General features: G+C 35.6%; 1 protein-coding gene across 2 annotated transcripts in view; it reads right to left on the bottom strand.

The window, feature by feature from the left end:
* Positions 1–5879: 5879 nt before the first annotated feature.
* LOC144980878 (NXPE family member 3-like) overlaps positions 5880–26351 on the bottom strand; it is a 65315-nt gene continuing 44843 nt past the window's right edge. Inside the window, exons 4-12 of one of the 2 annotated variants that reach the window (XM_078928768.1) lie at positions 21095–21309; positions 18880–19088; positions 17233–17415; positions 14192–14283; positions 13215–13264; positions 11484–11668; positions 10442–10531; positions 7862–7954; positions 5880–6817 (exon numbers count right to left, since the gene is read on the bottom strand). In XM_078928768.1, coding sequence (XP_078784894.1) covers positions 6392–6817; positions 7862–7954; positions 10442–10531; positions 11484–11668; positions 13215–13264; positions 14192–14283; positions 17233–17415; positions 18880–19088; positions 21095–21309 — 1543 coding nt within the window. In that variant the 3' untranslated portion in view covers positions 5880–6391. The remainder of the gene's footprint in view (positions 6818–7861; positions 7955–10441; positions 10532–11483; positions 11669–13214; positions 13265–14191; positions 14284–17232; positions 17416–18879; positions 19089–21094; positions 21310–26351) is intronic. The other variant, XM_078928766.1, reaches the window with a different exon arrangement.

Genomic DNA, 26351 nt, shown 5'->3' with positions numbered 1-26351 from the left:
TCGCTCAATACAAAATGAGATTCTCCGTCTCTTTCACTCACCGAACTGACTGTCTATACTACATAAATGCCTCAATGAGATGATTTGGTTTGTCAATTCGTCTGTTTGTTTGTTTTTATGTTGATGTTGAATTTGTTATTACTTTTGTTGGTATATATTTTCCTCAATACATTCCATTTTATAATATTTACCATCATTGTTGTTATTGTTATTTTTATTATGAAGAAAACACTGTTGATAAACATTAATTCATTTATTCCAACTGCTGCTTCTGCTCTACTACACACCTAATACTACTACTTTTACTATTACTACAACAACTACTACTACAACTACTATGGCTACTACTACTACTACTACTACTACTACTACTACTACTACTACTACTACTACTACTACTACTACTACTACTACTACTACTACTACTACTACTACTACTACTATTACTCTGGGTGGGGATCTTGACCTCCCATAGCGGGCAGGGAGGTACATACTGTGTCTTCTATCCCCTTATATCTGTTTTCCAACATGCTTTCTGTCTTTGTCTTGGAATGAGATTACTTGGTTTTGTCCTGGTGCTGGCCGGAGTCCTAGCTGGGAGGGAAACAGTCAAATGCATAGTTATTGTTTTGGGAGATGATATTTTTTTCCTTGTAAATCATCTCTCTGTTATGTAATATTTTTATTTTGAAAGTATAATGTAAGCATTGAGTGTGTTCCTCTTTGTTGATTTGTCTTGTGTCTGGATAGACTTGTAGTTGACTTCAAACTAATACATTGTGTATGATCTGGAATCTACATCTGATCCTATTGTTCTCATTCCCTTGTCTATTTTCTTGGGCTATTGTATCTAGACTTTTTATCCATTCTCCTTTTGTACTGCGCAGATATAACCTAATTTTAAGCGCGTATACCTCAAACTACAATACTTTAATAATCATTTTGAATCTACACCTGTATACTTAATACTACTATACTACATATCTACACTACTACTATACTTACTACTACTATTTACTTATCTTACTACTATGACTAATACTACTATACTACTTTTTACTATACACTACACTACTTTCTTCTCTTACTACTACTGACACTACTATACTACTACTATATCTACTACTACACTACCTACTACATATACTACACTACTACTACTACACTATTACTACTACTACTACTACTACTACTAACTACTACTACTACTACTACTACTACTACTCTACTACTACTACTACTACTACTACTACTACTCTACACTACTACTACTACTACTACTACTATATCTACTACTAACTACTACTACACTATACTACTACTACTAACTACTACCTACTACTACTACACTACTACTACTACTACTACTACTACTACTTACTACTAACTACACTACTACTACTACCTCTACTACTACTACTACTACACTACTACTACTACTACTACTACTACTACTACTACTACTATTCTACTACTACTACTACTACTACTCTACTTACTACTACTACTACTACTACTACTACACTACTATTACTACTACTACTACTACTAACTACTACTACTACTACTACTACTACTACTACTACTACTACTATTATCTACTACTACTACTACTACTACTACTACTACTACTACTACTACTACTACTATTACTGCTACTACTACTACTACTACTACTACTACTACTACTACTACTACTACTACTACTACCACCACCACAACATTGTCTGCTGCTTGAATGCCCGTTTTTCCTAATGTAAAACATGGATTTCTACGGCATTAGGTCTGAGTACCAGTTCCGCCTGTACGTCTGCTTTTCTAGCTTCTCAACAACCGGGCTCTCGGGCGGAAATCAATGTATGTTGATATTGCCATTGTCTTCTTTACGAAGTCGCCAATGATTCATGGGAGAACAGAACTGCATATACGAGATGGAAGGCGGTTTGTGACCTCCCATAGTGGGCAGGGAGGTACATACTGTGTCTTTTATCCCCTTATATCTTATCCAACAAGCTTTCTGTCTTTGTCTTGGAATGGGATTACTTGCTTTTTTCCTGGCCCTCGTCGGAGTCCTGGCAGAGAGGGAAACAGTCAAATGCATAATTATTGTTTTGGGAGATGATATTTTTTTTCCTTGTTGTGCATTGTATTATGTTTTCTTTATATTATATACGATTTGTAAAACATTTGAGTGTATTCCTATTAGTGGGGACCTGTGCGTGGGTCTGGATGAGACTTTTAGTGTGCTCTTGGAATCTACACCTGTTTTTTATTTGAACCAATTCCCCTTTGTCTTCTCTTTTCTTGGGTGCTTTAATTGTAATTCTAGAACTTTTTACTATCCCATTTTCTTCCTGTTTACTGGCGCTGATATGACCTTAATGTGTTGCAACTGCTGCCGTAAAACTAAAACCCTTAAAAACAAACAAAACAAAAAACAAAACATGGGAGGACAGAGCTGCATATACGAGATGGAAGTCGATTTTGACGAATTCGGCCCCTCAAGGGGGCGGGGACATCGACTCCTCGAAACTGGGGGAGAAGTGTGCGGCTATGTCGTCTAGTGGTATGACGCCCGCTTTAGAGTAGGAAGGTCCCGGGTTCGAGCCTCACTCGGCACATAGTTGAGTCCTTGGAAAAGACTCTTTACTCATATTCTCTCACCATACCCAGGTGTAAAATGAGTATCTGGCCGTCAATAGCGTTGTCTCTGTCGGAAAAAAATTGTAATATCGCCTAACAGGCGTTATGTCTCGTTCTACATGTTACGTGTTGCTGTTTGTCGGTGACCCTTTTAAAGCGCTTTGAGAACATTCAGTGGATATTGCGCTAGTTTAAGTTGCCAGGCTTTTCCACCAGCAAGAGAAGACATTGAGTGGCAGCCAATCGACGTCATCAGTTGGGACTTGCTACATGTCCAACATGTACCCAATGTGGTCAAGAACCCGAAACTGCAGACCATCTAGTTTGAATGTTGCGTTGTGACGAAGCTTCCTGGATAAGTTTGCGTCCTGAATAGATCTTCATATCATAGTAGTGTGTCGCCATTAGAAGCTGCTGGAGTGTCTCCTGGAAACCATAGTGAACAGGGAGGTTACTTGCTGTCTTCTATCCCCCCATATCTGTTACCCTAGAGAAAAGTTGATAATGGGAAGGCTTTGGGTGGGAATAGTACAGACAATGGACGTTTCGGGTAAAATCGCTTCGTCAGCACACCATAAACAAATGAACGTTGAAAACAAATAAAATAAAATTGAGTATGATTTGTAGCATCTGTAATTATTTTTTTAAAAATTTGTTTTCAACGTTCATTTGCTTATTATTGTGCTGACGAAGGGTTTCACCTGGGTGGGGTTCCTGGCCTCCCATAGTGGACAGGGAGGCATTTACTGTCTCTTCTACCCCCCTGTATCTGTTTTCCAACATGATTTCTGTCTTTGCCTTGGAATGAGATTTCTTAGTTTTGTACTGGTCCTGGCCAGATACTCTGGCTGAGAGGGAAACAGCCAAATATATAGTTAGTTTTGGGAGATAATTTTATTTTCCTTGTAAATAATCTCTGTTATGCACTGTATTATGTTTTCTTTGCGTTTTATATATGATTTGTAAACATTTGAGTGCATTCTTCGTAGAGGGGACCTGTGCTGGTGTATTGATTAGACGAAGTACTTTGATAGTGTGCTCTTGGAATCTACACCTGTTCCCCATTTGAACCAATTCCCCTTTGTCTTACCTTTACTTGGGTGCTTTAATTGTAATTAGTAATTCTAGAACCTTTTACTATCCCATTTTATTCCTTTTTTACCGGCGCTGATATGACCTTAATGTGTTGCAAGCGTCGTAAAACCCTTAAAAACAAAAACAAACACACAAAACCTTCTACAGCCAACAATAAAATAGTTATGGGTTGATACAAGTAGCAAACGTATATTATCCTTGAGAACCACCAGGTCCATGGAATAGGAGTTTATCCCTATTTCTGTAGCGCGAAACAAACAATAGCAATTGCTTGCTACCCTTTGGACAGGACATTAGCGTATTACAAAGATGTGCACTGGATGAACAGGGTGTGTGTGTGAGGGGGGGGGGTGGTCATAAAAATTTCTCGACTGCACTCGGGATTGATCTCGGTCCCATTGCTTGTTAGGCGAGTGCTCTACCAATTGAGCTATCTGAACCCCAATGTATATTATAGTGCAGAAAAAAAAACAACAGTCAGGAAAATGCAGTGACTATCTGAGGAAAATAGACAAGGAATAAAGCAAGTTGCTACTTTTTTTTTCTTTTTTTTTTGTTGTTGTTGGTTTTTTTTTGTTTTTTTTTTGTATTTATTAATTTTTAAAAATGAATTCATATTTATTATTCTTATTCATTTATTCATTCATTCATTAAATTAATCATTAATTAATTAATTCATTCATTTTTCAATGAATTCCGATGACCCAAATTGTCGTAGTCTCATTGTTGTAATAAAAATACCAGCGTAGAATATTGTCCCCATACAATAATGTTAAATCAAGCCCTTACTTGAGTCTGATTATCAGACCGCAATATGGCACGTTGAATCAATCTAAAACAGCCATGTATCAATATAATAAATAATAATAATAATAATAATATAATAATAATAAAATATATTATAATAAATAATATAATAATAATAAAATTAAATAAAAAATAATAAATAATATATAATAATATAAAAAAATAAAAAAAATATAAAAATAATATAATAATTATAATAATATAATAAAATAATATATATATATATAATAATAAAAATATAAAATAATAAAAAATAAATAATATTAATAATAATATAATATAATATAATAATAATAATAATAATAATAATAATAATAATAATAATAAATAATAATAATAATAATAATAAATAATAATAATATACTTATATTAAATTATAGCATCCCAAAAAAGGATTTTTTTTTTGTACAGACCTGTAATAATTTACCCAATAATATAAATACAATGGAAATAGGATGTATATATAAAAAAGGAGCAGCTCCATAACCAGAGCCGCGCTTTATAATATGAATAATTCCAACACTGTAAAATAGTTTAAACTGTCACTATAAATTTAAAATTGAAAAGATTGCAAAACTGATAAATTAATAAATTAATATTTACATTATTTGAAAGTAAAAATGCGAAATAATTATATAAAATGATTATTGCTTGTTGTTATAAAGCCTAATACTAATACTGCACGGCAGACTAAGATTTTCGGTGCCTCTCTGTTTTTGTTGAAATAGAGAAAGGGCGACCACTCCTTCCTGACATAATAATTGATGGTCTTTTTGGATGATTCTGGTCATTTAATATTCTAGTTTTTTTACTAATACAAAATTTCTCATATAAAAGATCTACATCGTCGACACCATTTATAAAGCATTTAATGGATTTTTAAATATTTGAATGTATTTTGTTCCTCTCCACTGCTAAGCAATTGCCTCCCCGAGCTGTTATACAAAATGACAACACGCTTTCGATTACTGCTCTATAAAATAAAGCATGATAATGATGATGATAATAATAATAATGATGATAATAATAATAATAATAATAATAAATAATAATAATAATAATATAATAATAATAATAATAATATATAATATAATAATAATAATAATAATAATAATAATAATTATGTAGAAAATTCATAACTCTAGCAGTGCATGCTTTCCAAACTATTTCTCTCTCTCTCTCTCTCTCTCTCTCTCTCTCTCTCTCTCTCTCTCTCTCTCTCTAATAATAATAATAATAATAATAATAATAATAATAATAATAATAATAATGATAATAATAATAATAATAATAATAATAATAATAATAATAATAATAATAATAATAATAATAATAATAATAATAATTATAATGATGATTAGATGTATGAAAAAAAAATTCCCAACTGTTGTGCTCTTTGATAAAACAGTTTACCCACACTATCAACCTGATTCGGGAATGAATAACTGCCTAGGTGTAGGCTGTGACGAAAGAATTCCATTTTCAAATGTACGCCTAACAGAGCACTTTACGTCATGAAATGGACATGAAGTTGCCCAGATTGGGGAATAAATGAACCATTCTGAAGCAAATTGAGCAGGGTGAATTCATTGAAATGTGCTGAAGAAATGTTCTTATTAAACAACCGTATCTATTTATCTATGTTCATGTCTATCCATCTCTCTCTCTCTCTCTCTCTCTCTCTCTCTCTCTCTCTCTCTCTCTCTCTCTCTCTCTCTCTCTCTCTCTCTCTCCCCTCCCTCTGTGTGTGTTTTCTATCCATCTATTTACAAATCCGTATCTCTATCTATCTTTTTATACATCCTCTTTATATTAGTAAATTTATTTATTTATTTATTTAAAGGGCTTATACGCGGCCACACAAATAACCAAGATATATTTTGGGAAATTCTGCTCCTATAGGCGGATGTCCATCTTTGTTTACCGTTGCTATAGTCAAGTCCATGGCATTAAGAAACATGACCCTGTCTCCCAGGCCTCGAAATATTGACCTATGAATTTCCAGCAAGAAAATGTTCATTTTATGAGGATTGAACCTAAATTTAGTATAGGCTGCATGAACAGACTGGTATATAACAAGTACTGTAGGGTTTCTGGCAAGTAGACGGACTACAGCCTGGCGTATGAGGCGGAGTCTAATCTCTGTGATTGACATGTGGAACGGAATGAGATGAAGGAAGTGATGAAGATGAATGACGTAACGTCCCGTTGGTGGAATGGAGTCCAGTTTGGTGATGGCTGATGTTAACATGCTTTGTGTAACGCGTTCATTCTGAAATGGAAAAGGAAATTGTCAATGCTCTTTTAATATTACACAATTCAAAACACACACACACGCACACACACACACACACACACACATACACACACACACACACACACACACACAAAGGACTAATAATGATAAAATATAATTTGGTAGGAAACTATAAATGTAATATATTATTTGAATATATGTTTTATTGTATTCATTGACCGTATAATCATATTTATAGAAACCAAAATCATTGAAGTCAGGGCAATCCAAATTTTGATGGCGGTCATTTTTAATATTTAAATTTTGTCGGGAAGTGCTAGAGCTATATGTTGGTTCCCGCAATTTTTGAATTCAGCATGTTCAAATTACCCCAGGGGCAAATTTTCATGGTTCTCTCCGGAAGTGGAAACCAAATTCACAAATCCACCCCAGTCTACGATAGGAAAGAGCCCATATTATGTGACAATTATTTTTATTAATGTGTGACCCACCGTGTCAGTCAGGTATTATTTTGAGTGAACTCGACTTAGATCATTCATTTTACAGTCAGGATGATCAGAAATGGGCCATTTAAGATTACTTTTTATAAAATTGAGCTTTATATGGCGCAATATCCACTAAATGTGATCAAAGCGCTTTACAAGGGGTCCCCTGGTCAACAGCAACATTTAACATGTAGGACGAGACATGACGCCTGTTAGGCGATATTACAATTTTTCGGACAAAGACAACGCTGTTAACGGCCAGGTACTCATTTTACACCTGAGTAAGATGAGAGAATGTGAGTAAAGAGCCTTTTCCAAGGACTCAACTATGCGCCGAGCGTGAGGCTAGCTCGAACCCAGGACCTTCCGATCCGAAAGCGAGCGTCATACCACTAGACCACATAGCCGCACACGAAAGTTTAAATAAAAAGATTACACTTATCAATGAAGGGATTTCATGTAGTCAAATTTAATAACTAAGAATATACTTCAAATTCAATTTTAATTTTATCTATTTATTAATATCTATTTATTTACTTGTTTGCTATTTAAGAAGTAGAACATTCATACTCACTGCCGATCCAAAAAATGGATGTTTGTGTGGATAAAACTCGATCGACATTCCAGTGGTATCGTTGGTGCAAATTAAAGGCATGTGCCAATTGACCTGTTCAAGGTTTCGTTGGAGAGACGAGAAAAGAGGAAATATATATTTTTTAAATTGAGCTTTTATATAGCGCAATATCCACTAAAAAAGAGCACTTTACAAGGGATCCCTGGCCAATAGCAACACTTAGTATTCATGAGGATGATACTAGGGACGTGACGCCTGTTAGGCGATATTAGAATTATTTTTTTTTCGGACAGAGATGACGCTTTTTTAACGACCAGGTACTCATTTTACACATGAGTACGGTAAGAGAAAATGAGTAAAGAGCATTTTCCAAGGACTCAATTATACGCCGAGCGAGGCTCGAACCCAGGACCTTCCGATCTGAAAGCGAGTGCCATACCACAAGACCACATAACCGCACTATTTGAACATTATCAACTAGGGGAGAACCCGCGATATTTGCGGAGAAATAAAGGCCAATACGATCTGTTTCCATACGCTTCAACAGTCGTAACGTCACTTCCCTCGTAATGACGCATGGTAACTTAGTAACTGGTTCTAAACTATCGGAACAATGGCGGACGCCCTCATGAAATATTTCACCGACAAGCATAAAAGCGTATCCAGAGGGAAAAAAAACATTATAAATCTTATCATGTTTTGACTTTTACACATTCTGATCACAAGACATATGAAAAGTTCTAGCCAGCATGAAGAATAAAAGGTACCGATTTTCTTTGTTTAGAACCACGATGGCCATCGTTGTTGGGCGACGTGACATCAGACTATTAAATCAATTATCAAGCTACTGCTTTGTGGAAGTTAACATAGAACCAGATGAACCTTTTGAGCCGTCAGCAGTGATCAAAATTGGTCAGTGTAGTAAAGTCTGTAGGTGCGCGCAAACGGATCTGGCAACGTCAGTGGAACAAAGCCAGCGTAAGTAAGCGCAGCGAGAGATTATTTATAATATCAAGCGATCATAATGCCCGAGCAGATTTAATTTTATAAATAATCAAATGACCTATCTTTATGCCCGAGCAGATTTACTAAATAATCATTTGAGTCAATGGATGATAGAACTGCCCTAAATTAAATAAATTTCTTCAGGTTACACGTTGTAAAAAAAATTGGACAGGGTCATGTTTCTTAATTAACGCCATGGACTTGACTATTGCCACGGTAAACAAAGATGGACATCCGCCTATAGATAGAATGCGCTTGGACAAGGAGTTCACAACATTGCCATCCGGAAGTATAACGAACCAACACACAAACTCTGTGTAACCATGAACTTTTATAGTCTGGTTAATACAGTTTAGTGAGAACAACTCACAAACGCGGATGGCAAAAACAATAACAAAGGCCTGAGTGACGTCATCTGCATACTATCTATAGAAGGGAGATAAGAGAAGTATAACGGTAAAGAGTATGCCGTGCCACTGTGTATTGTAGAAGGTCAATACCCGGTGGAGAAGTTATTTGTAAACAAACCAACTACAAGCCAAGCGCTCCAAATACGAAATTTATTATTCATATTTCTATACAAAAATGCATAACGGTGATTATGATATGCATTTTTTGTATGAATAATATTTTTTTTTATTTGGAGCGCTTGGCTTGTAGTTGATTTGTTTACAAATAACTTCTCCACCGATGACGTCCAATCAAGGGACGCTACTCTTCCGCTAATCTCATTCCCTATAGGAGCAGAATTCCCCATAATAATATACCTTTGTTATTTGTATTGCCGCGTATAAGTCCGGCCTTTAAATAAATAAATAAATAAATAAATAAGTAGATAAATAAGATGAATAAATAAATATCTAGAGGAGTTATAGAAAAATAGATAGATATATATAGAATTGTGTAGATAGATGGTAAAAAAAGTTTTATAATTGTTAGATTTGTCATTATGCTCGTTGGCAAATACTCATCATAGACTATACAGATTATATATAGAGTATTTCCACTAATTTGTATGCTGCATGCGCTTCGCAATGTATCATTTATTATTACCCTAGCAGGCTATAATAGTGAATCAAATGTCCGTCTCATTTTATAGTTCCAGGCGCCTATTGGGCGTCCTTTTTGTACTATCACTATCACTCTTACAATACCCGTCATTACGTATAGTCAGGTATTCGTTCAAACCTGAGTCGAGTGAGGTCATAATCTGCTTCATCCGAAACCAAATAATCTTAGTGACATCTTGTCTACTATGGAAACTCTACAATAATATATCTTGTGTGACTTCCTTTTGTTTTTTTAAACTATTAAATCAGATTTATTTTTATTTCTGGTTGTTTGTTGTTGTTTTTTTTTTTTTGTTTTTTTGTTGTTTTTTTTTTTTTTTGGGGGGGGGGGGGTTGTTTCCTTTTTTTTTTTTTGTATTTTTTTTTGTAGACTATGTTTATTTTATTTTGTTTTTGTTTATTATTAATTGAGGGTGGGTGGGTTGAGAGGGTCTTTTGTGTGTCATTTTAAAAAATTCATTCTTTCTTTTTTTTTTTTTTACATCAGGCATTAAGAAATAGTTACCTTATTTCTGGCTATCTTGTGTGTACACTGAGTCAAATCATGTAGATTGTCCAGTTGATATCTCGAATTGGAATCACCCAGTAAAAGAACCTGAGTGGCAGATAATGGTGATAATGATGATGATGATGATGATGATGATGATGATGATAATGATGATGATGATGATGATGATGATGATGATGGTGATGATGATGTTTTATATGTTCAGGTAAGCTCCAATATCAATGACGTCGCAATTTCCTCTCTTCCGGTTCAAAACTCATTGGAAGCGTGTAAACAGTTCCGGACAATGCACAAACAAAAGATTACATAAAAGAAGAAAGTGATGATGATGGTGATGATAATGATGATGAAGAAGAAGAAGAAAGAAGAAGAAGAAGAAGAAGAAGAAGAAGAAGAAGAAGAAGAAGAAGAAGAAGAAGAAGAAAGAAGAAGAAGAAGAAGAAGAAGAAGAAGAAGAAGAAGAAGAAGAAGAAGAAGAAGAAGAAGAAGAAGAAGAAGAAGAAGAAGAAGAAGAAGAAGAAGAAGAAGAAGAGGGAGAAGAAGAAGAAGAAGAAGAAGACGACGACGAAGAAGAAGAAGAAGAAGGAGAAGAAGAAGAAGAAGAAGAAGAAGAAGAAGAAGAAGAAGAAGAAGAAGAAGAAGAAGAAGAAGAAGAAGAAGAAGAAGAAGAAGAAGAACCATAACATAACCATAATCATTACTTTTTATTTATTTGATGATGATGATGATGATGATGATGATGATGATGATGATGAGGATGATGATGAGGATGATGAATACGAAGACGACGACGACGACAGCGAAGGTAATGTCGATGATGGTAACTATAAACTAGCGATGTCGTTCTTCAAAATGAACAACACCATATATATATATATATATATCGAGAGAGAGAGCGTCAGATAAAGTTTAAAAAAACAAAATTAAAAAGAATCAATTTAAATTTTCATACACTAATAATACAAAACCATAGGCCACCATTAAAAAGAATCAATTTAAACTTTCATACACTAATAATAACACGACTTATTAATCTCACCGTTGTGTTTCTCAAACAATGGTTGGCGAAATCTTTATCCACACTCGGAAGTTTGCAGGAAAATGGATACCAGATGTTTTTGTACATGTAACCCGTGGACATTGGCTCGTCGAAGGTCGTTTCCAAGCGAATTTTGTTACATTGCGTCAGTGGCGCCTGCAGGGTGCTCAGAGAATCTGGATTTTCTGATTAATCAATGAAAGAGTTATGTGATTCAACCCTGATAAAGATTTGGATGCTGTATGATCACCTTAGCGTAAAGCTGAAGTGTGTGTATGTGTATGTATGTGTGTGTGTGTGTGTGTGTGAGAGAGAGAGAGAGAGAGAAAGAGAGGGAGGGGGGAGAGGAGAGCGAGGGATGACAGAGAGTAAGAGAAAGAGAATAAGTGAGAAAGATAGAGAGTTGAGATGTAAAGAGAGAGAATAACAAATAAATAGATAGATAGATTAAGAGAGGTGGACAGAGAGAGAGAGAGAGAGAGAGAGGGAGAGAGAGAGAGAGAGAGGGAGAGAGAGAGAGAGAGAGAGAGAGAGAAAGCCAACATTAAAAGAAACAATTTTACAAAATGATGATGATGACGACGACAAAGACGACGACGACGACGACGATAGCAACGGTAATGTCGATGATGATAACTATCGACCCGCTACCTTACACTTACACTAATGATAGCAGAATCGTTGTTTTACCGTTCTATAAACTAAGATAATTAACACTAATGGATTCTTCTAAACAATAATAATTCAATTGAAGTAACACAAATGAATGTCAATCTAAAGGGCGAGGCTTTAACACATTCGTTGATCAGGCCACGTAAACAAACACCTATATAGATTATTAATTAATTATCTTCTTCAGAACAAGACTGTCATACTCTGGAAAAAAAACATATTAAAAAATTTGGCTGGAAAACTCATCCTTCAAATACCGAGCGATTTAAATGACCCTCATCTTGGCAAAAACTCTCAAACCTGAGACTTCGTCGCGAAGTCCCAGGTTTGAGAGTTTTTGCCAAGATGAGAATCTTTTAAATCGATCGGTATTTAGAACGACGAGTTTTCCGGCCAAATTTTTAAATATGTTTTTTTTTTCCAGATTACGATAGAATAGAGGTTTTGATTTTTCAGCGGATGGAGCAAAGATATAGATCCAATGTGCCGTCATGTTTGTTTGTTTTGTTTTTTGTTTTTTTTTTTTTGGTTATTTTGTTTTTTTGTTTTTTGTTTTTTGTTTTTTTTTCTTCCAACCATTTTACACCTGAGCACGGTGAGAGAATGTGAGTAAAGAGCCTTTTCCGAGGACTCTACTATGCGGTGAGCGAAGCTCGAACCCACCCAGGACCTTCCGATCTGAAATCGCATAGCCACACAGACCACATAGCCGCAGAGACCACATAGCCGCACGTAGCACGTGATCTGGTAACAGTCAGGGTCTGTTAGATCTGGTGGTGAGTATTTTGAAGGACGGAAGTAAAAAAAAAAAATTATAATTCAGCTTTTATATAGAGCAATATCCACTAACCGTGTTTAAAGGGATTTACAAAAGCTAATCAGACTAGGACTGTAGGACAGACTGACTATAGAGGCGATGTTACAATCTATTTCATAATAGAGACAACGTTGCTAACGGTATGTACTCATTTTACGCGTGAGTAGGGTGAATAAAGGGAATTTTATTTTATTTTTATTTTAACAAATACATAGATAGGGTTGATTTGTTCCGATACTTACTTTTCTCAACATTGACAACACTATTGGATGGTATCAGGAAGGGGCGATCACTGGAATACATTGGAAAAAGAAATGAAAGAAAACCGATTACTACTTCCTTCTCCTCCTCCTCCTCCTCCTCCTCCTTCTTCTTCTTCTTCTTCTTCTCTTCTTCTCTCTCTCTTCTTCTCTTCTTCTTCTTCTTCTTCTTCTTCTTCTTCTTCTTCTTCTTCTTCTTCTTCTTCTTCTTCTTCTTCTTCTTCTTCTTCTTCTTCTTCTTCTTCTTCTTCTTCTTCTTCGTTATTTAGAAACCTCAAGTTTTACTAGATATATACCGAACTACATTTGGTTTGAACAATCACCTTAACTTACATACAAACTATCAATCGTAGGATTTTTAACGTTCGTATTATCATTGTACGCTTTGGTTGCTTTATGAGTACTAATTTCACATGATGCATATTTATTTAATGTCGGGATGGAACGGGGCATAACATTATATTCAAACCTTTACTGTTTTATTCTTTAAACTTTAAACTTGCCTTTATTTATGTTCTTTTTAACATACATAACTCATTATTTTTCAGCTGGTTCTATCGTTATGACACTCGCATTCCGATCTGAGCCCAAGTTCGTAGTCCCTACTTCTTGCCAGCTTGTTGAGTCTTGAAAATAGCTCTTTACCCACATCCTCTCATCTACTTTATTTAAGGTTACCTGCCCCAATAATGTCCTATCGTTTAACAGCGTCATTCTAAAAACTTCACTTTTACAGACATTACGCTTTTATACTGCCAGGTCCTCTCATTACACCTGTACGTTAGTATTGATTTAGTAACCCAAGAGCTTCAACTCAGCATTGCTCAGACTAGGACTCGAACCAAGGACCTTCAGATCCAAAGGCGTGCCATACCACTATGACCACATATGTCTACCATCATCTTGCCTCTGTAACAATCATCTTGGACATTACTAGAACATTCGTAAACGTCTGATACCTTTCGGTTACCGAGACTAGATCTTCTTCGGCTTTCGTCAGTGGCGTCTTATGGGGCCAGTGAAATTTCACATTGTTCTTGATGTCCGAACACTGAAAGAACGAAATATAATATTATTATTAACTCTCTCCTTACCAGCTATTTTCAGATTTTTACCCTAAACTTCAATCTCACTCAACACAAAAATAGATTTTTTTTCATACAGATAAGCAACGAGTATATTCTATATTTTGTTAAGAAAAATGAGCTCTGCAACACAGTGTCGAGTTTTTATAGCTAAACATATAACTAAATAAAATCAGAATAAGAAATTTTTTGGCTGCATCGTAACGAATGTGACGATTTTCCTATGGGTGTTAAGGTTAACTCTCTCCTTTCTAATTGTAGGAAAATCGTAACTCTTGTTACAATACAAACAACATTTTTATAGTTCAGATTTGTTTTTAAAATGACAAACTTTGAAATATAATCGTTGTTGTATTTTAAAATAATTAAATAATGCTATTTTGTAAAGCTTTGTTTTGCTCAACTAAAAAAATAATTTAAAAATTGAGCTTTATATAGCGCAATATCCACTAAATGTGCTCAAAGCGCTTTACAAGGGGTCCCTGGTCAACATTTAACATGTACGACGGGACATGACGCCTGTTAGGCGATATTACAATTTTTAGGACAAAGACAACGCTTTAACGGCCAGGTACTCATTTTACACCTGAGTACGGTGAGAGAATGTGAGAAAAGAGCCTTTTCCAAGGACTCAACTATGCGCCGAGCGCGAGGCTCGAACCCAGGATCTTCCGATTCGAAAGCGAGTGTCATACCACAAGACCACATAGCCGCACAACAATATTATGTATATCGTTTTCTTGTTGCTTTTAACGATAGAGAGGTTTTGCAGATCATACGTATCACCTATCACGTAACACGTAACGATCACATGATCATTCTCAATACACGTTAAATGGATAAACATTTCCGTGACCCAATCGCATAGACACGTGATGCGTGAAACATATGATCTACTAAACCACCTTAATGAGGTATTATGAAATTTGGTATGACATTTCAGTATTAATCTTGAAAATTGTGGAGAGAGTTTAAAAATATCACTTTTACATAGCGATAATGCAAATTGGCGGCCCTAGGGCATAAGTTGTAGTTCTCTGGAGAAAAAACAACTTATTAGAATTTTGGCCAGGAAATTCATTCTTCAAAAATTGATCAATTGAAATGACTCTAATCTTTCCAAAAACGCTCAAACCTGGGACTCCATGGAAGTAATAATCATTACAATTACAATAATATTAGACCAAGCCAATAATATTTTGCTTAAATTGCCTTCTCTTTACATCATCTGAATACCTTGAATGCCTTAACATAACATAACATAACATGTGGTACAGGGCAAAATAGGATAAGATCCCTTGAATGCCCTTAATAATAATTAGTAATGCCATAAATCTATTGATTAAATATTACAATAACGATACACGTGGTAAAGATAGTATTTCAACTTAAATGTACTCATGTGGTGTACAAACATATATCTTTAACCTTTAATAATAATAATAATAATAATAATAATAATAATAATATAATAATAATAATAATAATAATAATAATAATAATAATAATAATAAAAAATAATGATAATAATAATAAAATAATAATAATAATAATAATATAATAATAATATAATAATAATAATAATAACTACGTTCGGTTATCAGACCTGCAAATATGTGCACGTCGTGTTAAAATAAACGGCTTCAAAGAGTTAAGTAAAGTGCTATTGCAAATAATTTTTTTTTTTAAACTTGAATTTCAATCATCTGGTCTTTTTGTTATCTTAAACTCATTGTTGTTCTCATCTTAAACCGATTTGATATTGGATTGTGCAGTTATGTGGTGATTTGGGATTGTGCAGCTATGTGGTGATTTGGGATTGTGCAGTTTTGTGGTGATTTGGGATTGTGCAGCTATGTGGTGATTTGGGATTGTGCAGCTATGTGGTGATTTGGGATTGTGCAGCTATGTGGTGATTTGGGATTGTGCAGCTATGTGGTGATTTGGGATTGTGCAGCTATGTGGTGATTTGGGATTGTGCAGCTATGTGGTGATTTGGGATTGTGCAACTATGTGGTGATTTGGGATTGTGCAACTATGTGGTGATTTGGGATTGTGCAGCTATGTGGTGATTTGGGATTATGCAGCTATGTGGTGATTTGGGATTGTGCAGCGATGTGGTGATTTGGGATTGTGCAACTATGTGGTGATTTGGGATTGTGCCGCTATGTGGTGATTTGGGAGCTGTGCAGCTATGTGGTGATTTGGGATTGTGCAACTATGTGGTGATTTGGGATTGTGCAGCTATGTGGTGATTTGGGGTTGTGCAGCTATGTGGTGTTTTGGGATTGTGCAACTATGTGGTGATTTGGGATTGTGCAGCTATGTGGTGATTTGGGATCATGCAGCTATGTGGTGATTTGGGATTGTGCAGCGATGTGGTGATTTGGGATTGTGCAACTATGTGGTGATTTGGGATTGTGCCGCTATGTGGTGATTTGGGAGCTGTGCAGCTATGTGGTGATTTGGGATTGTGCAACTATGTGGTAATTTGGGATTGTGCAGCTATGTGGTGATTTGGGATTGTGCAGTTATGTGGTGATTTTGGGATTGTGCAGCTATGTGCTGATTTGGGATTGTGCAGCTATGTGGTGATTTGGGATTGTGCAGCTATGTGGTGATTTGGGATTGTGCAGCTATGTGCTGATTTGGGATTGTGCAGCTATGTGGTGATTTGGGATGACACTCGTCTGCAGTCCAGAAGAAAGGAGATCTGGACGTTTCCTTATTGGGCAAGTCACCTCGCCCAAGCTCAATTTGTGGTGCTGCACTGCGGCTGGGTTATTCCAGTCTTCCCTTGGAATAGACCCTAGAGGCAGATTTCCCCTATGGGATGAATAGAGGCATTTTTTTGAAATTTATTAATTTTATGATTGGTCACAATTGTCGCGGATTTGGTCGTATCTACCACTCACTTTTAATTCTTTCTTGACAGGTTTCCCACAGTACCAGGACAGTCCGCCATTGCTATCCGTAAAGTTACATAACTCTGTTGGCAAAAAACCTGGGAGGAACGGTAAGGGGGAGCAGGGTGTTCCTTCAGATGCGTAGTCGTTCTTGAAGGAAGCCGTGATCCAGTATGAAGATGTGAAAAGCCGCTGGAAGTGGTGGGAAATAGAAGCAAATGGAAATGATTGCAATGAAGACCGTATAGGGAATGAGATTTCAATACAGATTTAAGAGTAGCGCCCCTTTGTTGGATGTCGCGTCTTGACTGACAACCGACAGACGCTATCGCCATTATTAGTTTCAATCAATAGCGGGAAGTTCAGTAGTTTTAGGAAGGGTTGTCTCATCGTATTGTAATATTTATCAACATCTTTTATTTTTAATTTGTAGTCTACATCATAATTTTGTTGACATTTCATAATGGAGAAAACTAAAGAAAAGATCTACGTTGATTATGATATGCATTTTTGTACAGAAAAATGAATAAGAAATTTTGTATTTGGAGCGCTTGGCTTGTAGTTGGTTTGTTTACAAATAACTTCTCCGCCGGTGACGTCCAATCAAGGGACGCTACTCTACCGCTAATCTCATTCCCTATCATTGGATTTAGAATATGCAGTAGCGTGACATGCTTACAGTATAAGGTGGTGCCAGCACAGAGGAAAACGACTTAAAACATGCTATATTTGTAAATACAAAAGAAAGGGGGGGGGGGGATAAAGAAAAGACTTACTCAAATAAGTAAGAGACGGTAGCCCTATATACCATTTCTCGGTTTTATTATTTTTAAAATGGAGCGTGTCAGGCACCAAATCAACCAATAATATATCCACACCCCTGGGAATATGTGACGCCATGTCTCGATACGGAATTATGTCGGGAAAAACAAAGTGCTCAGAATTCAATTTACGACCTCAAACACGAATTTTAGGGTTAGTTTCTCTTCGTTATGGTGAAGAATAAAGACTATTTCTTGTTTGCAAAAGACCTGAAGTTTGTATTTCTCATTATTTTATCACTAAATTCACTTTTCGTGATACTATTGACCCCGACGATGGTCACATATCAATATTTTTTTTAAATTGCAGTTTGCTGTAGTATTACTTGACAAAACACACACACATGACTTAAAGAAACAAACACACACACACACACACACAAACACACACACACACACACACAAACACACACACACACACTGACAGTCACAGAAACAGCATAACCGGATTAGATAAATGGACGACCCTGCCAGTAGTTCCCATCAATCACTTGCGATGGAGAGAAGAAAGAAGCAGAGAAAGACACACACAGAGAGAGAGAGAGAGAGAGAGAGAGGTAGCTTCTTCTTCTTCTTCCTCTTCTTCTTCTTCTTCTTCTTCTTCTTCTTCTTCTTCTTCTTCTTCTTCTTCTTCTTCTTCTTCTTCTTCTTCTTCTTCTTCTTCTTCTTCTTCTTCTTCTTCTTCTTCTTCTTCGTCATCTTATCATCACCATCATCATCACTTTCTTCTTTTATGTAATCTTTTGTTTGTGCATTGTCCGGATTGTTTGCACGCTTCCAATGAGTTTTGAACCGGAAGAGAGGAAATTGCGACGTCATTAATATTGGAGCTTACCTGAACATATAAAACAGAGCGAAAAAGCTCTCGTGTTTGAGCAATCGTTGCCATGACGAATGCCTGACCTTCCCATGGTAATTTGACTGTTGCTAGGTAACTGCCATCGTTTTTGTCCTTGACATTGGCAGTAACTGCAGCTCCTAATTTTTCATTGGTCAGCCATAGTCTCACGTGATCACCTCCTTTGTTACGCATAATGCCCCTACCTGTTGGCATAAATTTATGTTGGGAAATGTGAGATAATGTGACCTCAATCATGGCTTTCGTTCTAGTATTGATGCTATGCATTTTGGTAAACTACTTACGACATCCGCCTGCCAGATTAAACATAACAGCCAACAATGTGAGTATCCTTAAACGTTTATAGTCTGGTTCGTACAAGTTAGTAAGGACTACACATAAAAATGGTTGGTTAAAACAATAACAAAGAGCTGTGTGACATCAAAATCGTTCCTACTATAATTTAGTGAGAACTTATCACTAATAGGCAGTCCCAAAGTAATCAATCACAAAGAGTTGAGTGACGTCATCTTTTTTTCTATGGCGTGACACCAGGCTGGGTTCCACATGGGCAGGATCGAAAGGTCCTGGGTTCGAGAGTCCCGCTTAGAGCTGAGTAACATTGCCATCTTCTTCTTAATATAAGACACTATATTTATAATATGGTTATCTGCTGTCCCAGCAAATATATCGTATCGTTCTATCTGTCTGTGTGTGTGTCTGTGTGTATGTATATATGTATGTATGTATGTATGTATGTATGTATGTATGTATGTATGTATGAATGTAGGCATGCATATACGATGATATGCTGGTTTGTATGTATGTCTGCATGTATGTATGTATGTATGTATGTATGTATGTATGTATGTATGTATATGTGTTTGTATGTACGCTCATTTCTTTTGTATACACGTGTAGAAACAATGTGCAAGCGTGTATGTTCGTGTATGGCTGTGTCTGTATTTGTAAATGTGTTGATGTTCATACCATGAACCAAACTGAGCATTGTTTACCTCACATGAATTGCCTTTAATTTGGACAATAAAGATTATTATTATTATTATTATTATTATTATTATTATTATTATTATTATTATTATTATTATTATTATTATTATTATTATTATTGACAAAAAATGCTCTTTAATTACATTCTCTCACCCCATTCAGGTGTAAAGTAAAAACCGTGCTTGTTTAACAGCGTTGTCTTTGTCAAATAAGTACAATAACACCCAACGGGCCTCGTGTCCGTACAAGCTCATACCTTTTAAGGTCATGAGGACGATCTAGAATATTTTTCCATGTGCTCGAGTCATTGGTCACATTGCAGAATGTGCTCAAAATGACCTACATTACAAGAAATGAAGTGAGTTGGAAAGTGCCAGAAGACAACAAAGAATACAAACTTCGCGGTGGCGATGGGGGCTCGAACCCGCTACCATACTGGTACAACTCCGCCTGGCCGGAGAGATGGTGTCTATGAGCTATCCACGAACCCCCCCCCCCCCCCCCAAAAAAAAAAAAAAAAAAAAGTCGCTTCAAACTCTAGTCTATCTCGAGCCACTCTCCCCGACTTTTTTGAGGTCACGGGTTCAACACATACACAAACGCCGCGAAGTTAGTTGGCCAGCATTTAAGTTTAATAGCCAATACTCTCAACACAAACGTGTAACATAGAAACGATTTAGACAATAAGTATGCTCCTGTCTTTGGGGTGAATCTTAATTCAGAAAAGTGGGTGAAGCAGGCACTTATGTTGATAATAACAAGACATGAAGTGAGTTGGAAAGTGCCAGAAGTCGACAGAGAATACAAAATGACCTACATAATAGAAGTAGTAGTAGCGTATGGCTGCACCTCAAAATTCATTTCTTCAACCCCATCTTCAGGAGTCTTCATCCTCCGCTCTAAAAGGCTCCATACACGTTCAGTTTTCAACCAGTGACGATCTGGGGACAGGAACGACTGAAGCAAATCGTAGTGGAAACGCAATGTGTATGGCCAAATACCCGGGCGACGAGAGGAGGGACGGTCGGTCGCTCGCAAATCCCGCCTTTCTTTCAAAGCCACCTGCAAGTCTCGTTACTTATTCGGGGAAATTGTTGATTTTTAAGGTTTACTATGACGACTATGATTTTTATCTCCTAAAAATTACGAATTTTTAAATTTTTAAGTCTGCAGGTCTGCTCTATAAATACAGTTTTATTACCTGTCCGGAGTTGAATAAGAAATCTGATTTCATCGCCAACATAATAATGTGATCTGTTCACGTCATCCTTGGCGAGAATAATGGAAGATTTTTCAGCCCAAGCCGTATCCAGTATGTCTTTGAGTGGTCCATTAGACAGCAATTCTTTTTCCCAAGGGTACATCTTCTCGCTTGGGGACGGAGACATGAGTTCAGGGAGGTGGTAAGCACAGCAGCTTGAATACAAATAAAGTAAAATAAAGAAACAATAAATCACCGTGTTAAGAAATAAATAAACAGAAAAACTCCTTCAACACAGTATCATATTTATCAAAAGATTATAGAGTGGATGCATTAGCTACTAAATTCAGTCCCTTGTTTGGTGGACAAATAAAGTAAAGTAAAGAAAAAATAAATCACAGTGTAACTAGAAAAAAAAAAAACCCTTCAACACAGATTTGAAAGATTTTTTTAAAGGCAGCATTAACTAAATTCACCTGTAGAGTGGATGCGTTATCTACTAAATTCAGTCCCTTGTTTAGTGGACAAAGAGTAATTACAAATACCTATCCAAACGGGACTGGTGTGTTGCAATGTTGTGGCTATGTGTTATTTTGTGAGTTTTGTTCACCCTTAGAAAATGTCGAGCCCTAAAAACAGTGTATACATATGTCTTGTCCTCTTAATAGTAAGCACTGAAGAGATAGAATGAAGATGACATCACTCATGTCTTTGTTATTGTTTTTGCCATCCACGTTTATGAGTAATTCTCACTAAACTGGATTATCTAGACTATAAACATTCAAAGTTACACATATTTTGGTGTGTTGGTTCTTTATAGATAGTATGCGCTTGGCTAAGAAGCTCATAACATTGCCATCCGGAAGTATAACGGACCAACACACAAAACTGTGTGTATCCATGAACATTTATAGTCGGGTTAATACAGTTCAGTTAGCATTACTCATAAACGCGGATGGCAAAAAACAATAACAAAGACCTGAGTGACGTCATCTTCGAACTATCTATATTTCAGGATGGCAATGTTGTCAGTTTCTTAGCCAACCTCACAGCATCTATACGCATTACATTCTTAAAATAAATAAAGAAATACAATGAAAAATAAAAACATAGTAATTTCAATAACAGAATAGCAATTGACCGTACATTTTACATGCATTTGATTGATAGAACTTTATTTACGAATTAGAAATGATGGGACAAAAAAGGTGAGTCTTCAATTTAGATTTGAAAGCTGATACTGAATCAACACTTCTAATATTTATGCAAGGGACCGTTCTATAGATAGTAAGCGCATGGGTTAGAAGCTCACAACATTGCCATCCGGAAGCATAACGGATTAACACAAAAAAACTATGTGTTACCTTGAACGTTTATAGTCTGGTTAATACAGTTTAGTGATAATTACTCATAAACGTGGATTGCAAAAAACAATAACAAAGACCTGAGTGACGTCAACTTCATACTATCTATAAATGAGGTGCCGAAAATTCAAACGATTGTTTAGCAATTTTGCGGGATGTTTTAGGTATATATAATATTATTGTTCTATCGTTATTAAATCTTAAATTTCTACTCCAAAAATAGGGGTGTACAAGGCCATATAAAGATCTAAGTATCTATAATTCAGTGCACTCAGAGTCGATCTTGGTCCCTTTGCGTGTGAAGCGAGTGCTCTACCAACTGAGCCATTGGGACCCCCGTACACTTTAGGGGACTTAAATTCTGATCATTCTCGGGATTAAAACTCAATTTTCCTTAACTAGATAGTTTATTTTAACACGATTGTCTAACATTAGTATTACATCTGGATACAAAGTAGTAGTTGCAATCCTTCAGAACCATTCGGCCAACGGAGCCGGACTTTATCCCGGTTTCTATAGCGTGAAACGGAAAATAGGAATTAATTGCTTGCTACCATTTGGATAGGACGCTAGTCTCCCGCCAGATCTAACAGCCCCAGCTACCCAATCACTGCTGGACGGACAGGGGGGGGGGGGGGTCAGAAAAAAAAAATCTCGACTGCACCCGGGATCAATCTCTGTCTCTTTGCGTGTAGAGCGAGTGGCTCAACCAACTGATCTATCGGGACCCCTTCATCTGGATAAGTAAATATCAGTCATATAATTAATGGACTCTAGTAAACGTTACAGTACAGAAAGTAAGGAATAGATAGAATGCGCTTGGCCAAGGAGTTCACAACATTGCCATCCGGAAGTATAACGGACCAACACACAAACTCTGTGTAACTTTTATAGTCTGGTTAATACAGTTTAGTGAGAACAACTCACAAACGCGGATGGCAAAAAGAATAACAAAGGCCTGAGTGACGTCATCTTCGAACTATCTATTGCAATGAATCAATGGGATCAATAACGTGTATCGATCTATAAGCGTGAATCGAGTCACCGCGAATTCTTCTATCTATAGGGAATTATCGATTTTCGTTAGACTAGGGCGGGAGATCCAAGTGTTTTGATCTTTCTAACAATGAATGGAATTACAATATATGTGACTCCTCGCCTCAAAACGGTATTATTGTCGGGATTATTAAGATGCCAAAAATTGAATTTATAGCCACAAAAATCACACTTGGGTTGAGTTTATATGTTTTATTGGGGAGAATAAATATGATATTTTAGGATACCAATACTATTAATATAATATCATTGACCAGTTTAACATTAATTTCGGCTTATTAGCATCTGGGTCATCCGGAGATAACACCGTTTTGAGACGATGGATCACATATGAGACTTTACTTATTGAATGGAACTACGTTCATCATTCATCTGAATAAGGCATATAGATTTCAAAAGAATTCAATAATCAATGTTTTTAAAACATTTGTTTTTATATAGAGCAAAATCCACTAAACGTGCTCATTGCTCTTTACAGGGGGTTCCCAATAACTAACAGCAACACTTAACATGTAGGACACTACGCTTCAACAGTCGTAACGTCAATTCCCCGGGACTGACGCATGGTAACTAAGTAACTGGCTCTAAACTATCGGAACAATGGCGGACGCCCCTATGAAATAGTTCTCCGAGCCGACGAGCATAAAACTGTATCCAGAGGAGAAAAACGTTATAAATATGATCATGTTTTGACTTTTATACATATTCTGATCACAAGACATATGAAAAGGTCTAGACAGCATGAAGAATAAAAAGTACCGATTTTCTTTGTTTAGAACCACGATGGCCGCCGTTGCTGGGCGACGTGACTCACTTACTTACTTACTTACTTACTTACTTACTTACTTACTTACTTACTTACTTACTTACTTACTTACTTAGGCCGCCCCTTGGGGCGCCCAACTTGAGTCACAAGTCTTCGCCATTCTGTCCTGTCCTCCATAAGCGTACGCAGCTCCCGGGTGTTGTCCATTCCTGTGTCATCTAGCAGACAGTCAATGTAAGTTTTATTCTGCCTGCATCTGCTTCTGGTTCGCTCAGGTTCCCATAGCACAAGACTGCTTGCAATATCCGAGTTGACGTGACGCGACGTGACATCAGACTATTGAATCCAATTCGCGATAATACAATTTTTCCCAACAGAAACAACGCTGTTAACGGCCAGGTACTCGTTTTACACCAAATTACGGTGAGAGAACGTGAGTAAAGAGACTTTTATCCCAGTACTTATTTGCAGGTCTGATAATCAAAATCATTGTGGGCTCGTCGTTGTAATGGAAATAAACCCAAACCAACGCAAAATTGCTGTGTAGTATAAATAATAATAATAATAACAATAATAATAATAATAATAATAATAATAATAATAATAATAATAATAATAATAATGATGATGATGATGACGATGATAATAATAATAATAATAATAATAATAATAATAATAATAATAATAATAATAATAATAACAATAATAATAATAATAATAATGATAATAATAATAATAATAATAATTAATAATAATATAATAATAATAATATAATAATAATAATAATAATAATAATAATAATAATAATAATATAATAATAATAATAATAATAATAATAATAATGATGATATAATAATAATAATAATAATAATAATAATAATAATAATAATAATAATAATAATAATAATAATAAATAATAATAATAATAATAATAATAATAATAATAATAATAATAATAATAATAATAATAATAAAATAATAATAATAATAATAATAATAATAATAATAATAATAATAATAATAATACGCATTTATACATTGCTCATTCTCGTGTAAAACACAAGCTCTGGGCACTTTACAATATAAATTATTAGAAAAAATAATTTAAAAAAGAATTTATGGCCAAATCAAGGATTCATAGTGTCAGTTAAAGCAAATACAGTAAAGACGTGTCTTGAGATTCTTTTTAAAGGCAGGTAAAGATAAAACAATTTTTAAAAACTGAAAATCGCAAATTGTCAGAAATAGTTTTAACTTTAGTAATCATTATTTTATGTGGACCCTTTAGTGTCAACTCACTAAATCCAAGATATATTGTGCTACTTTTAAAAATTGGAAAAAAAATTGTATTAAAAATGAGCATGTGCATAAATAGTTTTATCCAATTACCATTAACGTATAAAAATTAAAAACATTACCTTTGATACTACACCTATAATTTGTCTCAGAAAAGTGTAATAAATAGGCATGGGGTAAAAGTAACCCAGGTAAACTACGAATATAGTCGGTGTAAGGGTTGAGTGGGTTAAAACTGTGTTATTTCGGGGTGGATTGGATGCTAAAAATTGATTCATATTCAGGCCTGTCTACTGCTACGAAAATGTCGTAGAAATACGAATTTTGAGTCCTAATTATATAAAGATCTTTAATTCAATAGACTTCTTGAAAACGAAGTTTAGTTGCCAGAGCTAGTATAGATAATTCGAAGTTGACGTCACTCAGGCCTTTGTTATTGTTTTTTGCCATTCGCGTTTATGAGTAATTCTCACTAAACTGTATCAACCAGACTATAACCGATTATGGTTACACACAGTTTTGTGTGTTGGCCAGTTATACTTCCGGATGGCAATGTTGTGAACTTCTTAGCCAAGTGCATACTATCTATATAAAGGAGTTTATTATAGCATTAATTTGATGTATGTTAACACAAATTGTCATTTTTGATGATAGATATAATGTCTAGAGCTAGAGAGTTTTTTATATAGCGCAATATCCACTATATGTGTTCAAAGCGCTTTACAAAGGGTCCCTGACCAACAGCAACACGTAACATGTAGATCGAGACACAACG

This window comes from Berghia stephanieae, chromosome 10 (genome assembly GCF_034508935.2).
Source record: "Berghia stephanieae isolate SIO BIC M18660-M18661 chromosome 10, UCSD_Bste_1.3, whole genome shotgun sequence".
Taxonomy (NCBI): Eukaryota; Metazoa; Mollusca; class Gastropoda; order Nudibranchia; family Aeolidiidae; genus Berghia; species Berghia stephanieae.
The sequence above is the reverse complement of the archived record's forward strand: the minus strand, read 5'-3'. Positions and strand labels throughout refer to the sequence as shown.